Genomic DNA, 26,283 nt, shown 5'->3' with positions numbered 1-26,283 from the left:
ATTCAAATAGAATGAATGTGCACGTTTTGGGTCCAGAAGGTGGAGCCTCTCTTTCTCTCTGGAAGGGTGCGGAGGCGGAAAGAAAGTGAGCAAGGTGATAGTTTGCTCAATGTGGAAGGCAGTGACAACCTTTGGCAAGAAGGAAGGACGAGTGCGAAGTACAACCTTGTCCGGATGAACAGACCGAAAGGGAGGTTTACAGGAAAGAGCCTGGAGCTGACTCACGCGCCTAGCGGTAGTGATGGCAACCAGGAAAGCAGTCTTCAAAGTCAATAAACGAAGAGGACAGTTGTGAAGCGGCTCAAAAGGAGCGCACATCAGAAAAGTAAGAACCAGATTCAAGTCCCACTGCGGTATCACAAACGGAATAGGGGGGAAAGGTGAGTAATGCCTTTAAGAAATCAATTAACAACAGGGAACTTGAAAAGCATGGGCTGATCACAGAGCCTGAGAAAGGCAGAGATTGCAGAAAAGTAGCCTTAATAGTGCCCAGAGCAGAGCCCTGCCGGTCCAGAGAAAGAAAGAACAAAAGGACCTCTGAAAGAGGGACAGAAAGGGGATCCAGCCTTTGTTGTGCACCATGCCACAAATGTGTTCCATCTGCAGGCGTATACCGATTTAGTGGAGGGACGCCTGGCTGCCAGAATGACATCACAGACTTCAGGCAGAAAGTCAAATGGAATCAACTGTTGCCGCTCAATCTCCATGAATATAGGTGGAGACTGGACAGGTTCAGGTGGAGGACCGTCCCCTGCTGCTGCAACAGAAAATCCCCCAAAAGAGGCAGTCGGATCGGGGGATCCATGCACATACTGAGTAGCTTGGGATACCAAACTCTTCGAGCCCAGTCCTAAGACACAAGAATGACTTGGGCCCTGTCGCGCCTGATCTTTTTCAGCACTCTGGGTAGAAGTGTTACAGGCGGAAAGGCGTATAATAGACAACAGCTCCACTCGCGTCGAAAAGCGGCGCTGAGCGAGTGCCGCCTTGGAAATTCAGACGCGCAGAACAGCTGACATTGCGCGTTCTCTTTGGTGGTGAATAGATCTAACCAAGGCCTTGCACCACCTCAGAGTGAAGACGCCATTCGTGATCCATCAGGCACCGGCGGCAGAGTTTGTCCGCCCTGGCGTTCAAAGAACCTGCCAGGTGCTGAACAGTCAAAAAAATGCCTTGACGTTCCAGCCATGTCCAGAGGCGCAAAGCCTTCTGACATAGGGTCCACAACCCCACCCCGCCTTGTTTGTTGCAATACCACATGGCGGTGGTGTTGTCTGTGAACACCTGCACCACCTTCCCCTTGACAGAGGGAAGGAATGCCTTCAGTGCAAAAAGGATCGCCCGAAGCTCCAGAAGGTTGTTATGGAGCCAGGACTCCGCCGGAGACCAGAGGCCTCTGATCTCCACCTCTCCCATGTGGCCGCCCAATCCCAGGAGGGACAGATCCATCACCACTGTGTGCTCCGGTTGGGGAAGGGAGAGGGATCTGCTGCTGACCCAATGCTGATTCGTGAGCCACCACTGCAATTGTTGCGCAGTGCCCTCCGAGATCTGGACATAGTCGGACAGGTTCCCCATATGCTGCGCCCACTGGAACTTCAGGTCCCACTGCAGAGCCCGAATACGCCATTTGGCATGGTTGGTGAGCAGGATGCAGGAGGCCAGGAGGCCATGAGGCCCAGCAGCCTCAATGTCGTCCTGACTGAAACCCAGGACAAGGGTTAAAAGATCGGATTCATAGCCTGAATGTCCCAGACTCGCAGTTGGGGAGGATAAACCCGAAACTGCGCTGTGTCCAGAACCACCCCGATGAAGAGGAGCTTCTGGGAAGGCATCAGGTGCGACTTTGGTACGTTGATGGAGAACCCCAGCAAATGCAGGAGGTCGGCCGTAGTGTGGAGGTGGGAGATGACTGTTTGGGGCAAGCCTGCCTTCAACAACCAGTCGTCGAGGTAGGGGAAGACTGAATTCCCTGATCTGCGCAGATGAGCTGCGACCACCGCCATCACTTTCGTAAACACCCGAGGGGCCCTTGTAAGGCCAAAGGAGAGCAAGGTGAATTGAAAATGGTCCTGCCCTACCATGAATCGCAGGTAACACTGGTGGGGCGGCAGGACGGGGATATGAAAATAAGCGGCCTGCAGGTCCAACGCTACCATCCAGTCTTGCGGGTCAAGGGCAGACAAGACCTGAGCAAGCGTGAGCATCTTGAACTTCTTCCGGAGGAAGCGATTGACGTTCTGAAGGTCTAAGATAGGACGCAGGTCTTTGTCCTTATTTGGAACCAAGAAGTAGTGGGAGTAGCAGCCACGACCTACTTCTAGCGTCGGAACACGCTCGATGGCCCCCTAGGCCAAGAGGGCCTGACTTCCTGCTGGGGAAGATCCAAGTAATCCGACATGAGGCAACATTGAGGTGGCATGGCTGGGGATGTAGTCGCGAAGGGGAGGGTGTAGCCCCTTCGGAGAATCTGCAGAACCCACCTGTCCGATGTGATGGTGCGCCAGTGGTGGAGCTGATGGCGAATCCTGCCACCCACTGGCGTCTGGTGGGCTTGAAACACCAGACTTGGAAGGTTTGGATGCAGTGGCAGCAGGGGGGGGTGGGGTGGACTGACCTGCTCACTGGCCCCGTGACCCACCTCTGCGGTTCCCATGTCCGCGATTGCGCTGAGACTGTTGCTGCCAAGGATTGTGGCTATGAAATGAACGTGCTTGAGCGCCCCTTCCTTGGCCACGAAAGGAGTGAAAAGCGGAAGGAGTGCGTGCGGCCAAAAGCCTAAGGACTTGGCTGTAGCCCGGGAGTCCTTAAAACGATCCAACGCGCAATCTGACTTATCGGCAAACAGGGAGTGCCATCAAAGGGCATGTCCATCTATGTGTTCTGGACATCCCCAGAAAAGCCAGTGGTCCTCAGCCAGGCGTGGCGACATAATGCCACTGTCGTTGAAATCCCCCTGCCCAGCGAGTCTGCAGTGTCAAGACCACAACAGATGGTGAACTTGGTTGCGTCTCTCCCCTCAGCATTAGCTTGGGAGAGTATGGTCCGAGCCTCCACAGGACACTGAGGCAGCACTTGCGCAACCGTATCCCACACTGAATGGGAATAACGGCCCAAGAGACATGAGGTGTTCACAGAACGCAGTCCTGAACTGGTGGAAGAAACAATCTTCTTCCCAAATTGCTCCAGTTTCTTGGATTCCCTGTCTGGAGGTGCGGTAGGGAATGCGCTCGGGGACGCAGAGGCTTGGAAAACCAAGCTCTCAGGGGTAGGATGTTGAGAGAGGAAAAGGGGTCACCGGGGCCGGGCGATGGCGTCGGGCCATGTTCTTGTCCACAGGAGGCAGTGTTAGGCCTGGACCAGGTGCCAAAAAAAGAACGTCCGAGAGTGCATCATTAGAGGGCAGCAGCAGCTCTGTGGAAGAAGACGCTGGCCGAAGCACCTCTCTCAGGAGGTTAGTCCTGACGGCCACAGTAGGGAGCTCGAGGTGGAAAGCCTCGGCTGCCCTATGCAACACCAGAGTATGAACCACCATCTTCCGTAGCCACGGTAGAAGGAGACAGTGTGCCAGGTTCCGGAGCATAATCCTGGTCACCAGAATCCCCCGGATCCTCATCCCAGTCCTGGTCTAACTTGCATTGTGCTGCGAGAAGGTCTTCAGACCCCTCCCAGTCCTCCACAGCATGCCGAACAGGTGGGACATAAGGAGGTCGGTGAACAAGGGAAAGAAATTCCCAAACGGCGTCGGAATCGGCGTTGGTCGACCCCAATTTCCCCCACGCAACACCCTACCACAGAGAGCTTGGTGATTCAAGCCTCCACGCCCAGTGTAAACCTTTCTGCATTCCCTACTACCCCAACGGGTAGGGAATCCAAGAGGCTGGACACCTTAAGTAAGAAATGTTTTCTTCTAGCAGACTGGCACTTTGGTCCATGAACACCACTTGACTTTGGACCAGTCTGACGCCTGGGGATATTCTAAGGTAAGGAATCTATCACTAACGTGTCTCTTTCAGATGAAAAGCATTTCCAAGCGAGAGCTGCCTTAGAAACTCCAGCACATAGAACGGCTGACATTGTGCGTTCTCTTCGGTGGCGAACAGATCTGACCAGGCTCTCCCCGCTGCTGAAAGAGACCTTGCACCACCTCCAGGATGGAGACGCCATTCGTGATCCGCTAGGCATCTTCGCTGAGTTTGTCTGCCCTGGCTTTCAGATAGCATGCCAGGTGTTGAACCACCGGGGAAAGGCATGGACATTCCAGCTATGTCCAGAGATGCAGGGGCTCTTGACAGAAGGTAAATTACCCCACACCGCCCTGTTTGTTGCAGTGCCACATGGCGGTGCTGTTGTCCGTGAACATCTGCACTAGCCTTTCCTTGATGGAGGGTACAAAGAGTTTCAATGCCAACCGGATAGCTCGGAGCTTCAGAAGGTTGATGTTCAGACCGAATTCCATAGAAGACCAGAGATATCCGATATCCACGTTTCCCAGGTGGCCGCCCCCATCCATGAGTGATGGAACTGTCACCACTGTCAGATCTGGTTGGGGAAGGGAAAGGGGTCTGCCGCTGACCCAATTGCAGTTTAGTAACCACCACTTCAGATCTTTTGCTGTTCCCTCCAAGATCCAAGATCCAGACCATGTCAAAGAGATTCCCCTGATGCTGCGCCTACTGGAACTGCAGGTCCCACAGCAGAGCAAGCATATGCCAGCGGGCATGTGTCACAAGCGGGATGTAGGATGTCTATGAGGCACAGCAACCTCAGAGTCAGTCTCACCAAATCCCAAGATAGAGACTGAAACATCAATATCATGGCCTGAATATCCCGAACTCACCGTTCAGGAGGATAAGTCAGACACCGCACCATGTCCAGAACAGTCCAGTTGAAAGGGATTGTCTGAGAGGGAGTCAGGTGTGACTCTGGCACATTGATAGTGAATCCCAGCAAGTGCAAGTCTGCCGCAGTCTGGAGGTGGGATGCAACAGCCTGGGGCGAGCCTGCCACCAACAGCAGTCGACGAGATAGGGAGAGACTAGTACCCCCAACCTCCGCAGATGAACTGCAACTACTGACATCATTTTGTTGAACAAAAGAGGGGCTCTAAAAAGGCAAAAGGGGAGCACGAAAGTGTTTGTGACTCACTGAGACCTGCAGATAATGTCTGTGGGCAGGCAGGACAGGAATGTGGAATTATGTGTCCTGCAAGTCTAACACTACCATCCAGTCTCCGGGGTCCAGGGCAGACAGGACTTGAGCATTTAGAATTTCTCCTTTTTCAGGAATGACTTGAGAGGGCACAGGTCTAGGTGGCGGACCATTGTCTTGTTCATAGCCTTGTTCACAGTCCAAGCCCTGTGCCGGGCTTGGACCAGATTCCAAGCAGGACGTCTTCAAACGGACGTGGGCCATTGTGTGCAGGTTGGGCCCCATCCAGGCTCCCTCGAACGTCCTAACTGCTGAGGTGGGGCTTCGCGGCTCAGGTAGAGGTGTGGAGCTGGGCCCTTTGGCTGAATGCTGTGGAGATGTGTTGGGACCCCATAACGTGCCCTGCCAACGTTGAATCACAATACCTTCTCTGCCCAATCCGTGATTTCAGAAGCTGTGGGTTAGGGGCCATGGCATGGATTACGTGCGAGATGCCATTTTAGCTCTCCTTACCGCCTTCTGTAAACAAGCTTTGGCCGAGCTCAGCCTTTTCATCAATTCCCCACTGCTGGTTCGTGCTCTGTGGCTGGAGTCTAGGAAGTGGTGTGCTTCCGTGCGGTGCCCCGTGGACCTTGGGGACATGCGGGGCTTCTAAATTCTGCACGGCTGGAGAGGACGCTGTCCCGTGGTGCGGGGGTCTCGGGGGTGTACCGCTTGCTGGTGGTCCGGAGAGCTAGGTTTCCGCTGCTGGTTGCGGAGGCGGCTGGATTAGATCCAGTGCGGCTTATGGCCTAGCTGTGGACAGATTCCGAGAGGACCGGCCACGGTGTGCTCCCTGGAGAGTCCCTCGGAGTAGCGGATTGTAGTTCCTGTGACCTTGTGTGCCTCGTCAGGCCTGGACCTGCCCCCAGATATGACTGGAGTCATTAATTGGCAGTACCATAATGGGGAAAGATAAACCTGGTGCCACAGGTCCGAAACAGAGCACTCTGGACCAGTGTGCAATGTCTGCAAGTTGGGGCTCCCCGTCTGACCCCATTCTGGATAATGAGGCTCTGCTAGCAGCCATTACAGATGTAAGGGAAACACTGGAGGCCAAAATCGGCTTAGTGGGTACTGAAGCCTCCTTTCTGCGGGAAGACCTGCGAAAGTCTGTGGACCACATTACCGAAGCCGAGACGCGGGTGTCGTCTGTGGAAGATAATGTGAAGACCCTCCAACAGCAGGTCAATAAATTGACTGTGGTTTCCCAGGAGTTTGCTGCCCGAGCAGAAGACGCAGACAGCCGTGCCAGGCACAACCACCTCCGGTTAGTTGGATTTCCAGAGGGCTGCGAAGGCAGCTCCATGAATCGCTTCCTTATCTCATGGCTTAAAGACCTGCTGCCGGCAGACAAGATCTCTGCGTGCTCTGCGGTCTAGAGGGCCCACTGGGCACTTACAAGAAAGCTACCCCCTGGAGAGAATCCACAGCTGGTCATCGCCAAGCTGCTAAACTATGCAGACAGAGACGCGGTGTTGCAGTATGCCCAGTTTAATAAAGATAAACTTGTCTTCGACTCCAGGCCCATCATGATGCACCCGTCTGGTGCAACAACAAAGACAGTCCTTCACAGCAGCAAAACGTAGGCTACGAGAACTCAACATCTCTTATATGCTGCTTTATCCTGTATGTTGGTTACCGGTTTAGCAACGTGGATGGACCATGCATTGAAGTTGGCCTCCCGTTTTGGAGCGAGTTTTTCAGCCTCGACCCTTGCATTGGATATGTTTGCTTAGCTTTATTGACGCCCCTGACCTAAAAAGTGGGCACGGCGGCTTGGCCAGTAAAGTTTTCTCTGGGCGCTGTGGCCCAGTGGACCAATATAACCCCTTTCCCCTGGGTGACCACTACATTGACCAGCGCTAGCTTCCTTCTTCAGCACCCATGTCCTGATGAAGCCATAAAGATTCAACTGGCAGAAACGCGACCGCGACTGCGTCGGCATCATTGTGATTCGGAGTCCCCTTTCAGTTTATTTGTGTTTGTATATTCAGGGCCTTATACAAAAGAATGTTGTGAGAGAAGTTGCATCTCAGGCGTAGTTGGGATCTCCATTGTAGATATATATCACTCGAAATTAGGAGTGTATATTGTGTGATAGGTCTTTTTTTTAGATAGGTCTATGGGTACACTTTGTATATGTATTGTATATGTTGTATTTGTGATTTGTATATATTGCATTGTATTGTGTATATAGTTGACTTTGCCTTCTTTATATATATTTGTTATGCGCCATCTCTTTTTTGTACATGTTTATATGTCCTCAGAAATTTGCGATTGATTCTTTACATATTAAGTTGTATAGAACAGGATAATTAATTTTTTCATGTTCTTTATTAAATGTTGAATTAATCCCTCAATGCTACTTTTTTCTACTTTTTCATCTTCCGAATGCTCCTTGTCCAGGTATGGGAGGGTAATATGGGCAGAACCCCTGTTATTTTTTCAGCTTTATCCTGTCAGGCTCCGAGTGATATACAATTCCAAAACATTCTTTTTTTATTTGCCTGAAGCAGTTTTTGCCTGGTCTGACAAAAGGGCTCACCTGAAACCACACTCTCCGCCACTGCAAGAGTCTGACTCTTCTAGGGGTTCGCAGCGGAATAGACCACGCAGGACGAAATCAAGGAGGCAGCACCGCTCCGGTTCTGACCGACGTTCCTCCAGCCTGGAGCGTGCATCTTGACTGACCCATGGCCTGTGATGTTCCCATAAGCACATAATTGTATATCTATGGGTTGGACTTACCCCGATTATTCCGCACCAAGTAGAGGTGGGCGCTATGTACAGTGGCTGACCTGCACGGTCATTAGTTCCCCAAGGTTGTTTTATAGGGAGGGGTACTAGTTCCTGGCAGTATGGGGAGGGTGGGTACGGAAGTGGGGGGAGGTTCCTGAAATGCGGACTTATGTTATTTGTTTACACATGCTGACACATCCCATTCTTTATTCGGCAGACCATCACTCTTAGACCCAGACTAGATATATGGCCTCTTAGGCCGCGGTTTCCCATATTGGGGATCTGACGGTGGTGACGTGGAATGTCCAGGGGCTGCTCAACAAGGTCGAACAGGGGCCTGTACTTAGTCAAGGTAAACAATATGGGACGGACATTCTTCTCCTGCAGGAGACTTATCTCCTGGGCAATAAGGCTCCCTGTCTAGTTAGGTTCAGGTACCAACAGGTATACCACGCAGGTTTCACTAGGGGCTCCCGTGGAACTGTTGTTCTTATCCAAGGCCGTGTTCCCTTCATCCTTACTAAACACTGGGTGGATCCTGTGGTCAGATATGTCCTCCTGATGGGAACGCTTTATGGTGAACCACTCGATATGGGCAGTGTGTAGGCACCCCAGCCTCTTTGGACCACGTTTGTAGAAGGTATAACTCGTCCCTGAGGCAAGCTTCCAGAGGATCTGTCCCTCCTGGATGGCGACTGGAATGACACTGACACCACTTGATAGGAGACAGGGATCGGGGTAGACCCCCCCCGTCGGTACCTCTAAACTATTGTTGCTTGCAGGGATGCTGGGTTCGGCTGATTTATGGCCGGAATATCACCCCGCCGAGATAGCCTACACATACATGTCAGCGGTAATTGTTCCATGTCTCGACTAGATTACTTGTTTACATCACAGAGCTATGTCCACAGGTTTGCCCAGGTTTCACATCTTCAGGGAGGGTTGTCGGATCACTCTCCAGGCCAGGTGACACTTCTCTTAAATTTTCAAAGGCCCCCTTTTACATGGTGGATGTCTCTGTGGCATCTGCGTGATCCCGATTACCAGGAGTGTCTGCACACTACGATTCAAGATCATCTCACCTTAAATACCGACTCCGCACCCTCTAAAGTAAGCCTGTGGGAGATCCTGAAACCTATCATTAGATGGGTGGACATTAGTTATAGGACTAACGCCAAACGCAAGTTTCCGCTCAGGGGACCGAGTTGGAGACCCAGTGCATTTCCTTGGAGACGCAATACATGCTAGAGCCCACTCCGAACCTGTCCCTTGAGCAACAACAGCTACACCATCACCTTACAGAGGAGGTGAAAGAAATCTGGTTGGCGTCTCAGTATCGAATATACTAGTGGGGGGACAAATCGATTAAAATGTTACATAGACTGTCCAGGGAGGCAGACCCCAGCCACGGTTCAAACTATCAGGGGAGACGATGGAGCCCTACATATAACCCCTGCAGAAGTGGTGGTGGAATTTGCACATAATTTCTCCACACTATACAACCGGAAGGAACAGATCTTGGGAGATCTCATCGCAGAGTTCCTATGGGCTATTCCCCCCTCAGCGATTATCAGATCAGTTAAGAGACCAATTAGACCTCCCCATTACAATAGACGAATTCACAGCTGCACTAAACGCGATGCGGCCAGGTCGAGCTCCAGGTCCTAACTGGTTCCCTAAGGAGTTCCTTCGCTCTCATATGGCCATGCTGGGCCCGTATTTATTTGAAACAATTCACTAGGCCCTTGAGGAGCGACTATTGGGCCGGGACTGGCGTCAAGCTGAAAACGTCCTCTTTTTAAAGCCCGGCCGCCCACCCGAGGACCTGTCCTCATACCGACCTATCTCCCTAATCAACTTTCAATCCAAGCTACAGGGGAAAGTTCTTGCGGATCACTTGCAGTCCTGCATTCAGGATTTAGTCCACTTGGACCAATCTGGCTTTATGCCGCATCGGGCCACTCGAAATAACATTGGTGGGGTTCACAACTCCATGGCTCTGGCCCTGGAGCTGGGTCGCCTGCGGCCTAACTCTCGGCAGATATAGAAAAGGCCTTCGACTCCCTGAGCTGGGAGTACCTATTCCAACTCTTGGAAGCGATCAATTTCGGTCCACGCTTTCTAGCGTACGTGTGCCTACTCTATATAGAGCCTATGGCCTCAGTGCGCATTGCTGGTCATCGGTCTCCCTTCTCCATTGGTCGAGGCACGTGGCAGGGATGCCCCCTGTCCCCTGTGCTTTTTGCTTTGGCGGTGGAACCTCTGGCAGCGTGGGTTTGTAGAGATCCGGTGCTTAGAGGCTTTGACTGGCCACGATCTCAGCCTGACCGTATTGTGTTATACGCAGATGATGTCTTGTTTTTAACGACAGACCCATGGATCTCGGGTCCACGTATTCTGCAAATTCTCCGGTTCTTTGGCCAGACCACTGGGCTTCATACTAACCCTGCTAAAAGAGTACTGTTCCCAGTATGCGACCATCCGGGCAGAGTCACGTGGGAATCCCAGCAGAAACACGCCACTGAAGGTTTCCAATATCTGGGAGTGTTTGTGTCTCCCTGTCCAAAGATTTCATGGGCACGTAACATAAATCCGCTCCTCGCAAACCTTTGCAACGAGACTACTATCTGGTCCTCCCTAGCTCTCTCGCTATATGGACGGTCTGCCATTTCTAAAATGGTCTCCCTCCCCAGAGTGCTCTACCGTCTTCAAAATTTTGCATATCGTATACCCCGAGCGTGGTTTACGCAAATTAACGCCATACACAATTGTTATAGGGGGGAGATTAGAGTGGCACTACAGATCTGTGCGCAATCCACCTATTGCGGAGAAATCACTGCTGTGGACGTATACTCCTATTACGTGGCGGCTCACCTTTTAGTAATTAATGACTGGTGGTATAATTCGCCTACAGATCCTGCGTTTGCACTAGAACACACAGTCATGGAAAGGACTTCCCTCCTACGGTTACTGTAAAGTGCGCAGAATCTCGACTTCTTACCACACGCCAGCCGAACAACGATCAGACTATGGCGGGATACTGTCCGGCAAATGGGGTGGCATATGCGGCTGACGCAGGCAACGCCCCTATGGCAACGTAATTATCTACGTCAGGTGGCCGCACTGCAGCACAAGTTACTACTTGTGTAACGATATATCTGTAAGAGACATTAGTTCGTGATAGATTCCTTACCTTAGAATATCCCCAGGCGTCAGACTCGATCCGGATTTTTTTTTCGTAGCAGTACCCTTGCGCGTCGGTAGGCGTCGTCTGCGGCTCCGCGTCCGTTGTCGGCGTCGTGGGCGCCGTGATGACGTCGGAGTACTTAGACGCCGCCTCCGCGTGCTGACGTCAGTTCTTAGACACAGCTTTTCTGCGCCAGAAGCGCTGAGCCATGTTAAAAAACCAACACTGGTGCCATTGAAACTAGGGCCCTGAAGGGGAAAACCCTAACCCTAGATATCGGTTCGCAGAACGGGGAGGATGGGTGGGTCGGTAAGTAATCTATCACTAACTAATGTCTCTTACAGATATATCGTTACACAAGTAGTAACTTGTGCATCTGAAAGAGACACGTTAGTGATAGATTCCTTACCTTAGAATAGATACCCCAGCAATACCAACCCCGGTGGTGGGTCTGCAAACCAATAATCACACCAGAAAGTCCTGGAGGACAGAACGGCCAAAGAAGCCATCCCTCCGGACTTGGCTGTCCAGGCAGTAGTGTCTTGCAAACGTGTGCAGCGAGGCCCACGTAGCTGCCTGACAGATGTCTTGTAAGGGCACTCCCCGGCCCAGGGCAGTTGTAGTCGCCGTGGCTCGGGTGGAATGAGCCCACAATCCAACAGGAGGCTCCTTCTTAGCCAAGGAGTAACATGCCTGAATACACAAGATGATCCACCGGGAGATGGTCCTCTTGTGCACCGCTTTCCCCTTCTTAGCGCCCACATAACCAACAAAGAGTTGGTCATCCACCCGGAACTGGCGTGTGCGATCCAAATAGAATGAGAGCACACGTTTTGGGTCCAGATGGTGGAGACGCTCTTCCTCTTTAGAGGGATGCGGTGGCGGAAAGAAGGTTGGCAAGGTGATAGACTGCCCGATGTGGAAGGCCGTGACAACCTTGGGCAGGAAAGATGGCTTAGTACGCAACACAACCTTGTCCGGATGGACAGAAAGGAAAGGAGGAGTACAAGAAAGGGCCTGGAGCTCACCCACTCTCCTGGCAGAGGTGATGGCAACCAGGAAGGCAGTCTTCAAAGTAAGAAGGCGGAGAGGACAGTTGTTTAGTGGCTCAAAGGGAGCGCACATCAGAAATGTAAGAACAAGGTTCAAGTCCCACTGAGGCATCACAAACGGAACAGGAGGAAACGTGTGTGTGATGCCCTTTAGAAAACGATTTACAATAGGGGACTTGAACAAAGAAGGTTGATCAGGCAGCCTTAGAAAGGCTGAAAGGGCAGAAAGGTAGCCCTTGATAGTGCCCAGAGCAGAGCCCTGCTGGGCAAGAGAAAGAAGGAAGAGAAGAACCTCAGAAAGAGGGGCAGCAAGAGGATCCACAGCCTTTGCTGTGCACCATGCCACAAATCTGTTCCACCTGCAGGCGCATACCAACTTTGTGGAGGGACGCCTGGCTGCCAGAATGACGTTACAGACTTCAGGAGACAAGTCAAATGGCCTCAACTGTCGCCGCTCAATCTCCAAGCATGGAGGTGGAGACTGGACAGGTTCGGGTGGAGGACGTCCCCTGCTGCTGCGACAGAAGGTCCTCCTGAAGAGGCAGACGAACCGGGGGATCGACTGACATACTGAGTAGCTCTGGATACCAGTACCTTCCTGCCCAGTCCGGGCCACAAGGATGACTTGTGCCCGGTCGAGCTTGATCTTCTTCAGCACTCTGGGCAGAAGTGGTATAGGCGGAAAGGCGTACAATAGACCACAACTCCACTCGCGACGAAAAGCGTCTCCGAGCGAGTGCCGCCTTGGAAATTCCTACGCGCAGAACTGATGACATTGCGCGTTCTCTTCGTTGGCGAATAGATCTAACCAAGGCTCTCCCCATCGCTGAAAGACATGTCCGAGTTCAGACGCCATTCGTGATCCATCATGCACCGGCGGCTGAGCTCCTCCGCCCTGGCGTTCAGAGAACCTGCCAGGTGTTGAGCCACCAGGGTCACGCCCTGGCGTTCCAGCCACTGCCAGAGGCGCAGAGCCTCCTGGCAAAGAGTCCACGACCCCACCCCGCCCTGTTTGTTGCAGTACCACATGGCGGTGGTGTTGTCCGTGAACACCTGCACTACACTCCCCCGGACAGAGGGGAGGAATGCTTTCGGTGCTAGACGAATCGCCCGCAACTCCAAAAGGTTGATGTGGAGCCGGGCCTCCGCCGGAGACCAGAGGCCTCTGATCTCCGCCTCTCCCATGTGGCCTCCCCAGCCCTGGAGGGACGCATCGTCATGACTACGTGCTCCGGTTGGGGAAGGGAGAGGGATCTGCCGCTGACCCAATCGCGGTCCGTGAGCCACCAGTGCAGCTGTCTCGCAGTGCCCTCCGAGATCAGGACGTGGTCGGACAGGTTGCCCTGATGCTGGGCCCACTGAAACTTCAGGTCCCACTGCAGAGCCCGCATCCGCCACCTGGCGTGATGCACCAGCAGGATGCAGGAGGCCATCAGCCCCAGCGCCAACCTGACCGAGACCCGGGATAAAGGCTGAAAGAGTGGAATCAGAGCCTGAATATCCCGGACCCGCTGTTCGGGAGGATAAACCCGAAACTGAGCTGAGTCCAGAACCGCTCCGATGAAGAGGAGTTTCTGAGAGGGGCACAGGTGTGACTTCGGCACATTGAGGGAGAACCCCAGCTGGTGCAGGAGGTCTGCCGTTGTCTGGAGGTGGCTGACGACTGTTTGGGGCGAGCCCGCCTTCAACAACCAGTCGTCGAGGTAGGGGAAGACTAAAACCCCTAACCTGCGCAGATGAGCTGCGACCACCACCATCACCTTTGTGAACACCCGTGGGGCGCTGGTAAGGCCGAAGGGGAGCACGGTAAATTGAAAGTGCTCGTGGCCAACCGTGAACCGCAGGTAGCGCCGGTGGGCCGGCAGGACGGGGATGTGGAAATAAGCGTGCTGCAAGTCCAAAGCTACCATCCAGTCTCCTGCGTCCAGGGCAGCCAAGACCTGAGCCAGTGTCAGCATTTTTAACTTCTCCTTCCGGAGGAAGCCGTTGACGTTCCTTAGGTCCAAGATAGGGCGTAGGCCCCCTTTGCCCTTCTTGGGTACCAGAAAGTAGTGGGAGTAGCAACTACACCCTACTTCTGGCCCAGCAACGCGCTCGATGGCCCCCTTGGCCAAGAGGGCCGCAACTCCCTCCTGCAGAAGCCACAAATGATCCCCTGATACTCGGTGGTACTGCAGTGGCATTGCTGGAGGGGTCGCCTCGAAGGGGAGGGAGTAGCCCCTTCGGACGATTTGCAGCACCCACCTGTCCGACGTGACAGTGCGCCAGTGGAGGAGGTGATGGCGAACCCTGCCCCCCCACTGGCGTCACATGGGCCTGAAAGCACGGACTAGGAGGGTTTTGAGGCAGATGCTGCAGGGGAAGGTGTGAATTGACTTTGCCGTTGTCCCCGACCGCCGCCACGGCGGTTTCCACGGCCGCCACCGCGTTGGGTATTACCCTGCGGAGCGTGGCTGGCAGCACGTGTGGATACACCCCTTCCGTGGCCACGAAAGGAGTGAAAGGCAGCCGATTGCTGGCGCGGGGCCGAGAGGCCCAAGGACTTGGCCGTAGCCCTGGAGTCCTTAAAGCGCTCAAGCGCATGGTCTGCCTTGTCGCCAAAAAGGCGACGGCCATCAAACGGCATGTCCATGAGTGTATTCTGGACATCAGCCGAGAAGTTGGCAGACCTCAACCAGGCGTGGCGACAAATCGCCACCGTCGTTGCCATCGCTCTGCCCAGAGTCGGTGGTATCCAGTCCACACCGGATCAAATAACGTGCCGCATCTCGGCCTTCCAGAAGGGCTTGGCCGAGTTTAGCCCGTACCTCCAACGGGCATTCTGGCAGCACGTCCGCGACCGTATCCCACAGAGAGTGGGTGTAACGGCCCAAGAGGCACGTGGTGTTGGAAGACCGCAGTCCCAGACTCAGGGAGGAGAATACCTTCTTGCCGTATTGCTCGTACCTCTTGGATTCCCGGTCAGGCGGCGCCGACGGGAATGCGGTCTGGGAATTGGAGGCCTGGATCACCAGGCTCTCAGGGGTGGGGTGGGTGGACAGGAAACAAGGGTCGCCCGGTGCCGGGCGGTGGCGTCTGGCCACGTTCCTATCTACAGGCGAACCTGTAGCGGGCTTGGACCAAGTGCCCAAAAGAACGTCGGTTAAGGCCTTGTTAAACGGCAGCAGAGGCTCGGCTGAGCATGCCTGCGGCTTAAGGACCTCAGTGAGGAGGTTAGTCCTCACGGCCGCGACGGGGAGCTCAAGGCCTTGGCCGCCCTAATCAACACCACACTGTAGGTTGCCCCCTCCTCCGTAGCCACGGTAGGAGGTGAGACAAAGCCAGTGTCCGGCGAAGTGTCCAGACCACTGGCATCCCCAAGTTCACCTGTCCAGTCCTCCTGGGACTGACATTCACGTGTCAGAGGGTCCTCAGACCCCTCCCAATACTCCTCATCACCCATCTCCTGGTACTCAGGGTTAGTAAATGATGGGGCCGGTTCATGGAAAATGAATTCTCCGAACGGCGTCTGAAGCGGCGCCGGAACCGGGTCGAGGGAGGCATCGAGGACGGCGCCGCCCGAAGACTGCGCCGGGGAGGTCATTAAGTCCACCGGCGACGACCCGGATCCGGATCCAGCGGGGGCCTGCGGCGCCGGGCCCGAAGGCGCCGGCGGCGTCGGAGCCGAAGCACCCGACGGCGTCGGGGCCGAAGCACCCGACCCGCTAGGGCCCCCAGACGGGTCCGCTGGGCCCGAAGGCGACGCGGAGCCCGTCGGGGGAGTGAGGGACCTCATGGCCATGAGGAACCGCTCGATCTCCTCCGGCGTCGCGCGCGGCCCAGGGACTGGAGGGTATGGGGCCGGACGCGGCGCCTGCGTCTCCGACGGGGCGGTGTCACCTGAACCCCCAGCCGTGTCGCGCGAGCGTCGGGGGGGAGTCGGAAGAGCGATGACGTCTCTTCGACTTCTTGTGCTTACCTAACTACTTCGACCCCGAGGAGTGATGTCGACTCCTGGAGCTATGGCGGCTCCGCTCCCGGTCCCTCGACCTCTGTGCGGACCGGGACCTCTCTCGGCGCGGAGCCGACTGCCGGAGTTCGAGTCGCTTGCGGGACCGCTCCCGCCTAGCCTTCGAAGTCAGGGACCGGCAGTCGGAACAGGTCTTATCGTCGTGGTCGATGCCGAGACAGTGGAGACACCGACGGTGAGGGTCCGTGACCAACATAAGTCGGTCGCAATCCTCACAGTGCTTGAAACCTGGCATCCCTACCGGCACCGTTCGGAGTCGAAGACTCGAAAAGAACGATCAAAAGAGATCAAAAAAGTTTAGTCAAAAAAGACAAAGGTACCACTTTTTCCGGATCTGCGCTGCTGGCGCGGAAAAAAGAACTGACGTCAGCACGCGGAGGCGGCGTCTAAGTACTCCGATGACGTCATCACGGCGCCCACGACGGACGCGGAGCCGCAGACGGCGCCTACCGACGCGCAAGGGTACTGCTACGCAAAAAATTCCGGATCCAGTCTGACGCCTGGGGATATTCTAAGGTAAGGAATCTATCACTAACGTGTCTCTTTCAGATACTGACTACGCACTCCAACACGACTCTACATAAAACTAGGGAGGCTTGGCAGGATGACATCCCAGACCTGACGGACAATGACAGGGCGGAGGCGATGGCTAGTCCTCGGGGTGCTGCGGTCACCTTCAGACAGATACGGTCTTATTCAGTTGAAGTATGTTCACCGTGTGTATTACACACGTCTTCGTCTCTGGAGGATGGGAGTTGTGGCATCCCCTCAGTGCTTACGCTGTGACAGGGAGGAGTGGACATTTCTCCATACGGTATGGAGTTGCATGGCACAACAACCTTTCTGGCGTAGGGTATCGACATGCCTTAAAGAGGTGCTGTCCTGGGACCTTCCACACGATCCCCAACTGTTTCTGCTTCATAGCACAGAGGACATAGGTGGGAACCGTTATAAGCAACACCTACTCTTTCTCGCCCTTAAAATCGCCAAACGGGATATTGCACAGTTATGGAAGGGAACTTCTCCACCAATAATAGGAAAGTGGTGAAGAGAACTAGACAAATGCATGAGTGCGGAGATGGGGGTATTTCAAGCGAGGGGCTGCCCCCAAAAACAAAGAAAAATATGGCCTTGATGGCCTACATACCGGGGCATTCACTTCTTTCCTCTTCCTTCGCAATTCCAGTAAAAGTAACTCCATGGGAGGTTTGGTGGGCCACAATTTATGATGTATTGTTTTATCTCTTTGGGTATTTGAGTGTATTGAAATGTGCTTGCAAATGCGGGTGGGGTGGGAAAGTCTGTGTAAAGTTTTCAATTCTTTCACTTTTGTTATACATACAAACTGAACTCATTGCTATTGCCACGTCTGGTAACTTTTCAATATTTTGTTCCCATGTGGACTATGTTGGGCTCTCGCCCAAGTGGTACTATGGTACTTTCAAAACCTAATAAAATTTTTTGTTTTTTTAAAAAGTCAACAGAGCGTCAGTCAAAGAATTATTGCAGGATAGCTCTGTCTGGATCTGCACTGACTGTCGTGGTAAGAAAATAACTGATGTCAGTGTCCTGGGATGGTGCCTACATACACTTCACTTCTAGGGCACACAATGCCACTCCGAGCTGAATAACGCCACCTACCCGCGCGCAGATGTACTGCTCAAAAATTAATTCTGCATCCAGTCTAAAGCCTGGGATGATTCTAAGGTAATGAATTGGGGGCTAGAAGTCTATATCAGGTGACACTGGTTTGTCTCAGTGTATGTTTTCATCTTGTGCTCTTATAATCATAAGATTTCAGAACCTCACTCTTTATTTCGTTTCCTGGCAAAGGTTAGTGTCTGTTTTGAAGTTGACCCTGGGTGTAAGTAAACACGAGGCTTTTGACCTGAACATTTGTATGTTTTTGTTACAAGTTACAGTCAATTTCTTCTCCCCATAGTTAACTAGGTTCAGGACACTAGTCCTAGACTCCTTACTCCTTTGTGCACCTCAAATCTTTGGTGCATTTAATTAGAGTAATGCATTTTTGTTTTAGCCTTCTTCGATGGTCACTGTGATGTATCTCTTTTCACACTGATCTTTTTAGATAACTAAATAGGCTTTGGTTCCAAAACATTTTCTGATTGCAGCACTGCAGGCTCAGTAAAGTTAATTTCTGTAAGCTGTATCTTTTAGGTCTTATTACCAGTCAGAAAGAGTTGTTTCTCCTTGTGCTGGTTATGTGTAGTCTACCACAGCCATCATTGCTGCCACCAAAACCCAAATCCAGAGGTGCAGTCTCTGCCTTCCCAATCTCTGAGCTGTCACCACAGAGAGGAAAATCAGGGAGTGGAAAATCTAATGTTTTTCGTTGTCTGTTTTGTTCTCAAACTTTTTGGATTTACCACAACAAAGTCCTTCATAGAAATCCAGACGGAGAAGCAAATTACTCAATCTCTATGAGCGTATCCAAAGGTTGATAAGCACATTGAGGACAGAACCTAAATAGTGTTGTGTCCATTAATTCAACTGAAAATTAGAACAAAAATATAAGAACGAACAATTTTCCTTTCAGAAGCAATGCTTAAACTTGAGTTAGTGAATAGTCCAATAATGTGTTGAGTTGCAGGAGTTTTTAATCTCCATTCTCCAGACTCATTTTTTTGGGGAGGCTTATGAGTGACCTCATCAGGAGTCATGTAGACTCTACCCATGATCAACACTCAAAAGTTGTATTCAAAGTTTTCCTAAGCCTAATCACCAGCCGTCAGAATAATTCACAGCAAGTACATTTTGATCAGGTTCAAGTTACAAAACGTTTGGTTGACTGACGTAATAATATACAGTAGACTTCGGTAAAGGTGTCTGAGCACAGGGCACTGAAATAATTATCTTATGAATGGGACAAATACAGGATGCCCAGCTACATTTGAAGATGCTCACAATCCCGTAGGAAATTAATTTAGCTTTTCTATGCCAATTATCGCCTAAGAATTAGTTAGTTTAGATTTAGTACATAGCACATTTCTTTGCTGTGACTTATATAACAGAAAAGGAATGCAAATATCAGAAAAGTCTAAGAAATCATAAAACTCTTTGTGACTCGTGTGAAAAAGAAGCAAAGTTAAATTCACTCATCATAGCTTGCATAAGGCAGTCAGATAGATGCCGATGCCTAAACTCTTATCTCCAAGTCCTTCGTGTAGTCACAAGGTAGTAATGGCATCCCGTAACTATCAACCAGAGTGCTACCTGAGTTTTGCAACCTGAACGTAAGCGCTGTTATGTTGTCACCTTCCGACTCAGCCAATAGTACATGAGAAAAGAGTATGATGATGCATTAAGAAATATATCAGGCTGAGTAGACTTCCAGCTGCCCTCAAATGAAGATCCCCATGGATGCACCATTACTAGAATGGCCACATGATACTAAGCCACTGGGACACCACTCTTTCAGGCCTAGGCGTTCACTAACCTGAACTGTGCATTTTCAGAAATTGAAAATGGGTTTCAATTAAAAAATCCTGACTAACATAACAGATAACAAAATCTTGCAAGAGAAAGGGGCAAGTAGAGTAATAGTCTCACTGCCACGGGGACCATCTGGTCACTCATCATCACACAAGATATCCTGCATATTCCTAGAACTCACTGCTCTCCATTTAGAAAAGGAATTTTCAAAAACTACAGTAAACAATCTGCACACAAACTATCACTGTGTTAAATGCTTCACAGTCTTAAACATCTCATTCAAGTTCACTGCAATTCTCAAACACAATCATTGTAGATCAGAGTTTCTCATGAACAAACCTAAAGGAAGGCATCAAACAGTACAGAAACAGATGCTTGAAAATGCGAATACATTCAATTCAGTATTTATTGAAAGGCAATCCCTGGCACTTACAATGATACATCATGGAGCAGAAAAGATTCTGTTTAGGCATCTTTTTGGATGGAATCAGTTCCACAGCTAGAACATTTGTTTACTTCGAAGACCACATTCATTTATTTGTTTTATTACATTGCCCATTTTTTTGTATCGTTTGGTAAGTCACAGAAGCCACTGCACTTTGGTGCATTATCATACATGTTAAAATGTAGTGCTAAGTACATTACTTTTGCTTTAAGGCAGTTATGAAAATATTATTGCTTCATAGTCCTTTTTGTATCTCAGAAAGGTGCAATGGAGTCAAAATCACACCAGAACATTATATTTGTCATTCCTAGCCCTATATCCCCCCAGGTGTCTTAGACAGAAACATGTCTTTCACTTAAGCATCAATTTTAAGAAACTAGATGCTCCCGCAACCATACACATATGGGTAGTGGTCCAAGTAGTCAGCCTCATAACAATCCCAAAACGATGGCATGGGAATTGAATGTCCACCTTATAAAGTACCATGCCTGGATATTTCATGAAATACAATCTTACATGGACAGCAGAAACCAGACTACACACTTATATCTTATACTAAAATTAACAACCGCCATTTTTTCCTATCCAAATCCAGCTATTGCTTAGTTGTTAACTAGAACCCTAAGCTAGCCACATCCCACCAAACACACACTCTGTGTGTGTGTGTGTGTGTGTGTTTGTGTGCGTGCGCGCGTGTGAAAAACTCACATTAAACCACACACAAAGTTAAATTCAATCATCCTAGCTTGCCTAAGGCATTCAGAAAAGGGAAAAAGTCTGCTTCACAGCATCTTGCCAACATAATGTACAAGTGTGCATTTACACCCACTCTTGAACGTGGAGATCCAGTCAAAGACAGAAAGATGCAACAAAAAGACAAAATGCCGATCAATACATTAGATGGCTGAATGAAGGCAGGTGCAATAGACAAGTAAACAGACATACAATAGCGTTCACGCTCAAGATACATGACAGGCGTGTTGGGCTTGGTCATGCATAGAGGTTTCAGGCACATTCCCGTATGCCCCTGGCCATGCATTCAAGCTGTAACAGTATTTTGTTTGGGACATTTTCTCTTACTAAATCATGTCCACAGTAAATGAGAAATTCAGCACAGCATCCCATGCACACTGACAGCCATGAGGTATTTGATTCGATGTAGCTCTGCAAGATCAACTGTAGTATATAATTTTTAACTTGATTATATTTCCCTTCAATGCTGTACAGTCAATTTGTGAAAACTACTCTCTTTGGAGTTCTCCCTCTCAAACAAAAATTGTGTGAAGCAAACTTAATTATGACGCTGGAGGTCCTGACTTCAGGAGGATATAGGCAGGGCAGAAATAGACCAAATCAATATGGTGGAAGAAAGGGCCGTTTTACAGAAATGGGTTGGTGCCCTTAACCTCTGAATACACTCTCAACGATTGGAGGGGGAGAGATGCCAGAACTTGACATTTCTCACCAGTATAAATAAAAACACAAAGCAAGAATTCGACAACAGAGCGGAAGCTCCACAACGCTAAAGGAAAGGACAGAAGTAGGACAAGGGTGTAACAAAGTTTCAAGCGCTAAAAATGTTAATAAAATCACATGGCCTATCTAAGTTGAAGGGAGCAAAAAAGCATTAAGAACATCAGCAGCAGGTTGGGAAAAGAGGGTAACAGAAACATCAAAAAGCCAAAGTAAAGCTGCGGGACTGGTTGTATTTAACCTCTGACGTTTTCAAAGTTTATAAGACTCTATTAGAGAAAAATATAATAAACACCGAGTTCTTAGAAAAAAAGAAAATTACTTATCGAAAGACTAGTTGATTGTGCTCACGAACAAAAGGAATCCATAAGAGACAGACACATCAACCAAAGTAAAATAAAACACTCTTTGCTGCAAAATATTAACCCCAGTTTCGTACCCTAGTCAGCTTATAGAAAGCTTGCCATCGTCTAGACGGTAAGCTTGCACCAAACCAAAACACACATGATGGCACCCACTTCAGCTGCATATGAAGGAAATAAACTAGATCTTCATGGCACTACAATGAGCCACGTTTTCTTTATATATGTTGTACAACATTTTGTATTTACAAAGCACTTGCAAAGAATTCAGTGCTGTTCACCTGAGCATCAAGATATTCCCAGAGAGATTCATGTTGGTATTTCTCAGCGGCTTTCACCTCATTTTACACAGCAAGGACAACATTACCAAAATAAGAGAACAGCAGGACTGCCGGACACTGCACTGAAAGCAAAGATGTCAAGCTATGACCCCAAACAGACCATGGAAAACCTCGAACATGCTTAGGTTGGGTTAAATTTAAGGGCCGTCACTAATAAAGCAGTAATCATATCCCGAACTGCAACCAGTTAAGGTTGGTCTTCACCGCCATGGTCTGAAAGGTGAGCTTTCCCCTATTGCAGAATTAATTTCAGGCACACTAGGCTCGAGTCAATTGCAGCTGAATGCTTTGTGCTCTGCTAAGGGCCCAAAGCCTCAACTCCTCTTTCTATTCACTTCTTACGTGTGAGCAGACCAAGCGGCTTAAACTCTAACTTTACACAATATCCCCCGCTGGCATTTGACAAATTCTGCTTTATGGTAGAGAATACAATCATCAATGTGACACCAGAAGCACATGTACGCAATTGAAAGGAACTAACAATTCAGCAGACCTTTAATGGAAGAATTGGTAGTATAGCAAGGAAAGAGGTAATCCTAAGCATGCAGTCACTGACCCATGTAACGGCTTGCATACAAATTCATTCTTGTATTTGATACATTTCTTCGAAGGCAGAATGTCTCATTAGACCAACTCGGTTCCAAAAACCTGTTAACTCGTGAATGCTGCAGCTTAATATTTGGGTTTGCGCTTGACCAGGCACTGGACCCCAGCCATGAGTGGATTCCTGGTGTGGGATAAAAACACACAGTGTGCTAGAAGTGTGCTTTTCTCAAATCACTGGCCACTCGGACCCTGAACAGCCACAGAACTTGTGGAAAAGTACACTACACTCTCGTTCTGGTAGGCAGTCTTCTAACAGGACATTGCACTTTGTGAAGCCCACCCCAGAAGTGCAGCACTCAGACATTCAAGTTCAGCTTGTACTACTGAAGTGAGCTCCCAGGGCTAATTTTATTTCACTATCATCCTTATGGGCAAGTCCCCTCAAGTAGGATGACCAACTGGGTATGCACGTTCGTAAACTATAGTGGGCCGCAACACACCGGGTTTCTATTTTATGAAGAACACTGGACAATTCTGCCCGACGTACTCTATCATGAACAGCAAAGCAGATACTAGTTAAAAAATAATAATAATACGTATGCAGTTTGTTTCCGTTTTAAAACTGCAAAGGGGAGCAGGGATTTACTTACTCTCGACTTTGCTTGATGATCGTCACATACAATTTTATATCCCTGCCTGATGACTGCAGGGCACAACTCAGCTTAAAATACAATTACAAGAAATCGACATGGAAAGAGCAGGGTCATCTGACTGGGAGGATATGATGTTAAAGAAAACCCTTGGGCATTTGAATGGTCCAAGGATTATCCTCCAGGGGCGAAGATCTCGTCGATCAATCAATCATAGATACATTCCCAGTTCTTTCACAGTTTGTTTAGCTAATCCTGCCTTGAAATGTGAATCTGGGGCAAGCTATTGATTCCTAGAGGTCAGCATAATGGCCCATTAAACTGAAACCTGAGCACCGTTGCCCAACCGATTATGTCATCAAGAAATGTTGGCTTTGGTAGGTTGCTTGTTGGAGCCATGATTCAAAGTTAGTGCCCTTTCATGTTACAGTGGAAAGATGCAGTTTCTTGTTTTTTGAACTTCAATTCAGCGCAAATCCGCCCTTAAATTCAGGTTAACAATTAGGTCTGAGAAATGCAAAAGGGGCGACTGACAACGGTACCAAACAACAGGCAAATTTTTCTTTCTCCAGCCCCAATGATTTCTAATTGAGGTTCTATTATGAGGAATAGGAGATGTGTCTCGTAGTGTTTCCATGTGCTACTTTGTTTTAGTTTTTGAAATATTATAGTTGGTCATATCCATCTGCACTTCTTGTAAAAAGACACTTTGCAAATTTAACTTTAAGAGTATGTGCAATCAGTGGTAGAAATGTTGCACTGTTAATGATTTCCCAATTGAGGCCCCATTTATGGTTAGTATTTACAAATATAACTTTTATTCTTGTATATGTTTTGTGCACTTTTGTGGCATAAGGCCATAATTAAGTAAATCCATAGAGCATTTTCTGGACAAGTCTTGATTTCCTTATCACAATTAGGATGCCCTGCTTTATCATTCAATCTGGATAATTTCTGACGATAGACCCCTATGACATTCAACAGAAGGCGGAGGTCTTTGTCTGAAATCTAATCCCACCTTTATATATCGTTGTGAAACCCTGGTTTCCTTGAATGGTTCAGTCACAACGGTAGTGCCAGGTGGTACCCTCTGGGTCTAGAAGTGGTCCTGCCACTTCCAACACTAGAGATAAATGGTCGTCAATGAAAAACTTCAAATTCTTGAAGAATACTTCAAGAACTGGTTCAGCACTGATACGGATTTTCCCAATAGCCCTTTTTGATTGTTTTCAGTGGAGATCTCAAACCCACCAAGAAAAGTAGCATCCGTCTGAGGATATTGCCACAATGCATATGGAAAAAAAAAATACAGCTGATCTCCAAAAACCAATGAAAAGGGGTGTTGAGAGAGATTGAACTTATGTACATGGAGCACTGTTAATAGCCGAAGCAAGTTATTTCTCAAATTATCCACAACCCATAGGGCCTGTAAATATGTAGTTGCCCACTAGATATGCTAGAAGCACACCCCCAATAAAAATAAACTGCTTTTATGTGAGCGCTCCCCGGAAATGCCAAATGAACTGCAACAGCGTCCCTCGGGGTACCTGTAGCGTACAACACTCAGGTTAACCAAGCAGAACTCTTCCAAATTGAAATAAAAATGAATGTGTCACCCAAATAGGGTATAATCGGCTCTTGCAGGAGAGGCATGCTGTTTACTACATGTGAAGTCCGCTTTACAAGATAACATTCCAGCACCACAAAAGTAGCTGCAGCTTTTTGACCTGGTTACGCAGTTCCTGGTGGGAGTCCTCTTTTCTCTCTTCATGGCTTTAAAAATGAACAAAAAAATACTACAGTATTTTTTTTTCTTCGAACCAACAAACTATTTCAAAGAAACTATATATTTCCCCCCTAAGCTACTTGTTCCTCCACGCAGTCTCTGTGGTGTCTGCCGAGACCAAGAGCTGTTCGATTTTCTGCTTTTAAAGATATATCCAAGTAAATAGAAATAAGTGTTCATGTCCACAGAAAGTCTTTTTGTTTCCTTGCCGGAGTTCTTCCACTTATTCTCGTATACTGGCTGAGTAGGAAAACTGAGGGAAGTGTGTCGGCTGATCTGGTTCCAAAGCATCAAGGTTATCATCTATGAGAGAAAGCAAAGAGCAAATATCAACTGAAGGCAAGCTTAGCCTACATGAGACCTCAACACAAACTTTGTTTGACCTCTTTGTAATGTAGTGGTTTGGGCTTAAGTAGCACAGCCAGGAGATATTCAAGCAGCACCAAGGTATAAGTTATTTGGATAAACTAAACCATCTGGTCAATCATAATGTAATAATGGCAACTCCTCAAGTCTATCCATTTCCCAGATTAACTGTAAGGATTTGGAAAACTGGGACTACCTTTGTTTCTCAATTGCTCTCCTGAATACGCTCTCCATAATTTTTCAAGTCTGGTGACTAACGCATTCTTCACAAGTGAGAGGCAGTAACATTGATCAACTGTTCTGTGTCTGATGTTTTTTGTGGTAATTCTCTCCTGGCACTTTAGTAAAAGCTGCAAAGCTACTACTTTTGGCCAATATTTCCAAAGTGTGCATCCTAAAATTCATCATCAAGCTGTTTTCGTCACCCAAATGCATCTAATTCACTAAAAATAATTTATTGATATCTACACTTTCACTTTTAACTGTTACTAATAAAAACACTTACAAAACACGCAGGTTGTTCTGAAAAGAGGCTAGCTTAGAACTTGCCTAACAAAACATTGAACCTGTCCCTCCCCAAATTCAGGTTGAGTATGAAGCACTGAGACCTAAGAAATGCTTTCAGTACCCCAGGCTAAGTGTCAGTAATACGTATCTGCTCTTCCGGATATTGTGGCTGTG

General features: G+C 49.3%; 1 protein-coding gene across 3 annotated transcripts in view; it reads right to left on the bottom strand.

Moving 5' to 3' along the window:
* Window positions 1–20,021: 20,021 nt before the first annotated feature.
* The window catches only part of AKT2 (AKT serine/threonine kinase 2), a 475,180-nt gene continuing 468,918 nt past the window's right edge, over window positions 20,022–26,283 (bottom strand). For all 3 annotated transcript variants that reach the window (XM_078660662.1, XM_078660664.1, XM_078660663.1), the window contains one exon: window positions 20,022–25,539. In XM_078660662.1, coding sequence (XP_078516788.1) covers window positions 25,460–25,539 — 80 coding nt within the window. In that variant the 3' untranslated portion in view covers window positions 20,022–25,459. The remainder of the gene's footprint in view (window positions 25,540–26,283) is intronic.

This window comes from Lissotriton helveticus, chromosome 9, assembly GCF_964261635.1.
Source record: "Lissotriton helveticus chromosome 9, aLisHel1.1, whole genome shotgun sequence".
NCBI classification, from domain to species: Eukaryota; Metazoa; Chordata; class Amphibia; order Caudata; family Salamandridae; genus Lissotriton; species Lissotriton helveticus.
Note: the sequence above shows the minus strand (reverse complement) of the source record. Positions and strands in the feature narration are given on the sequence as shown.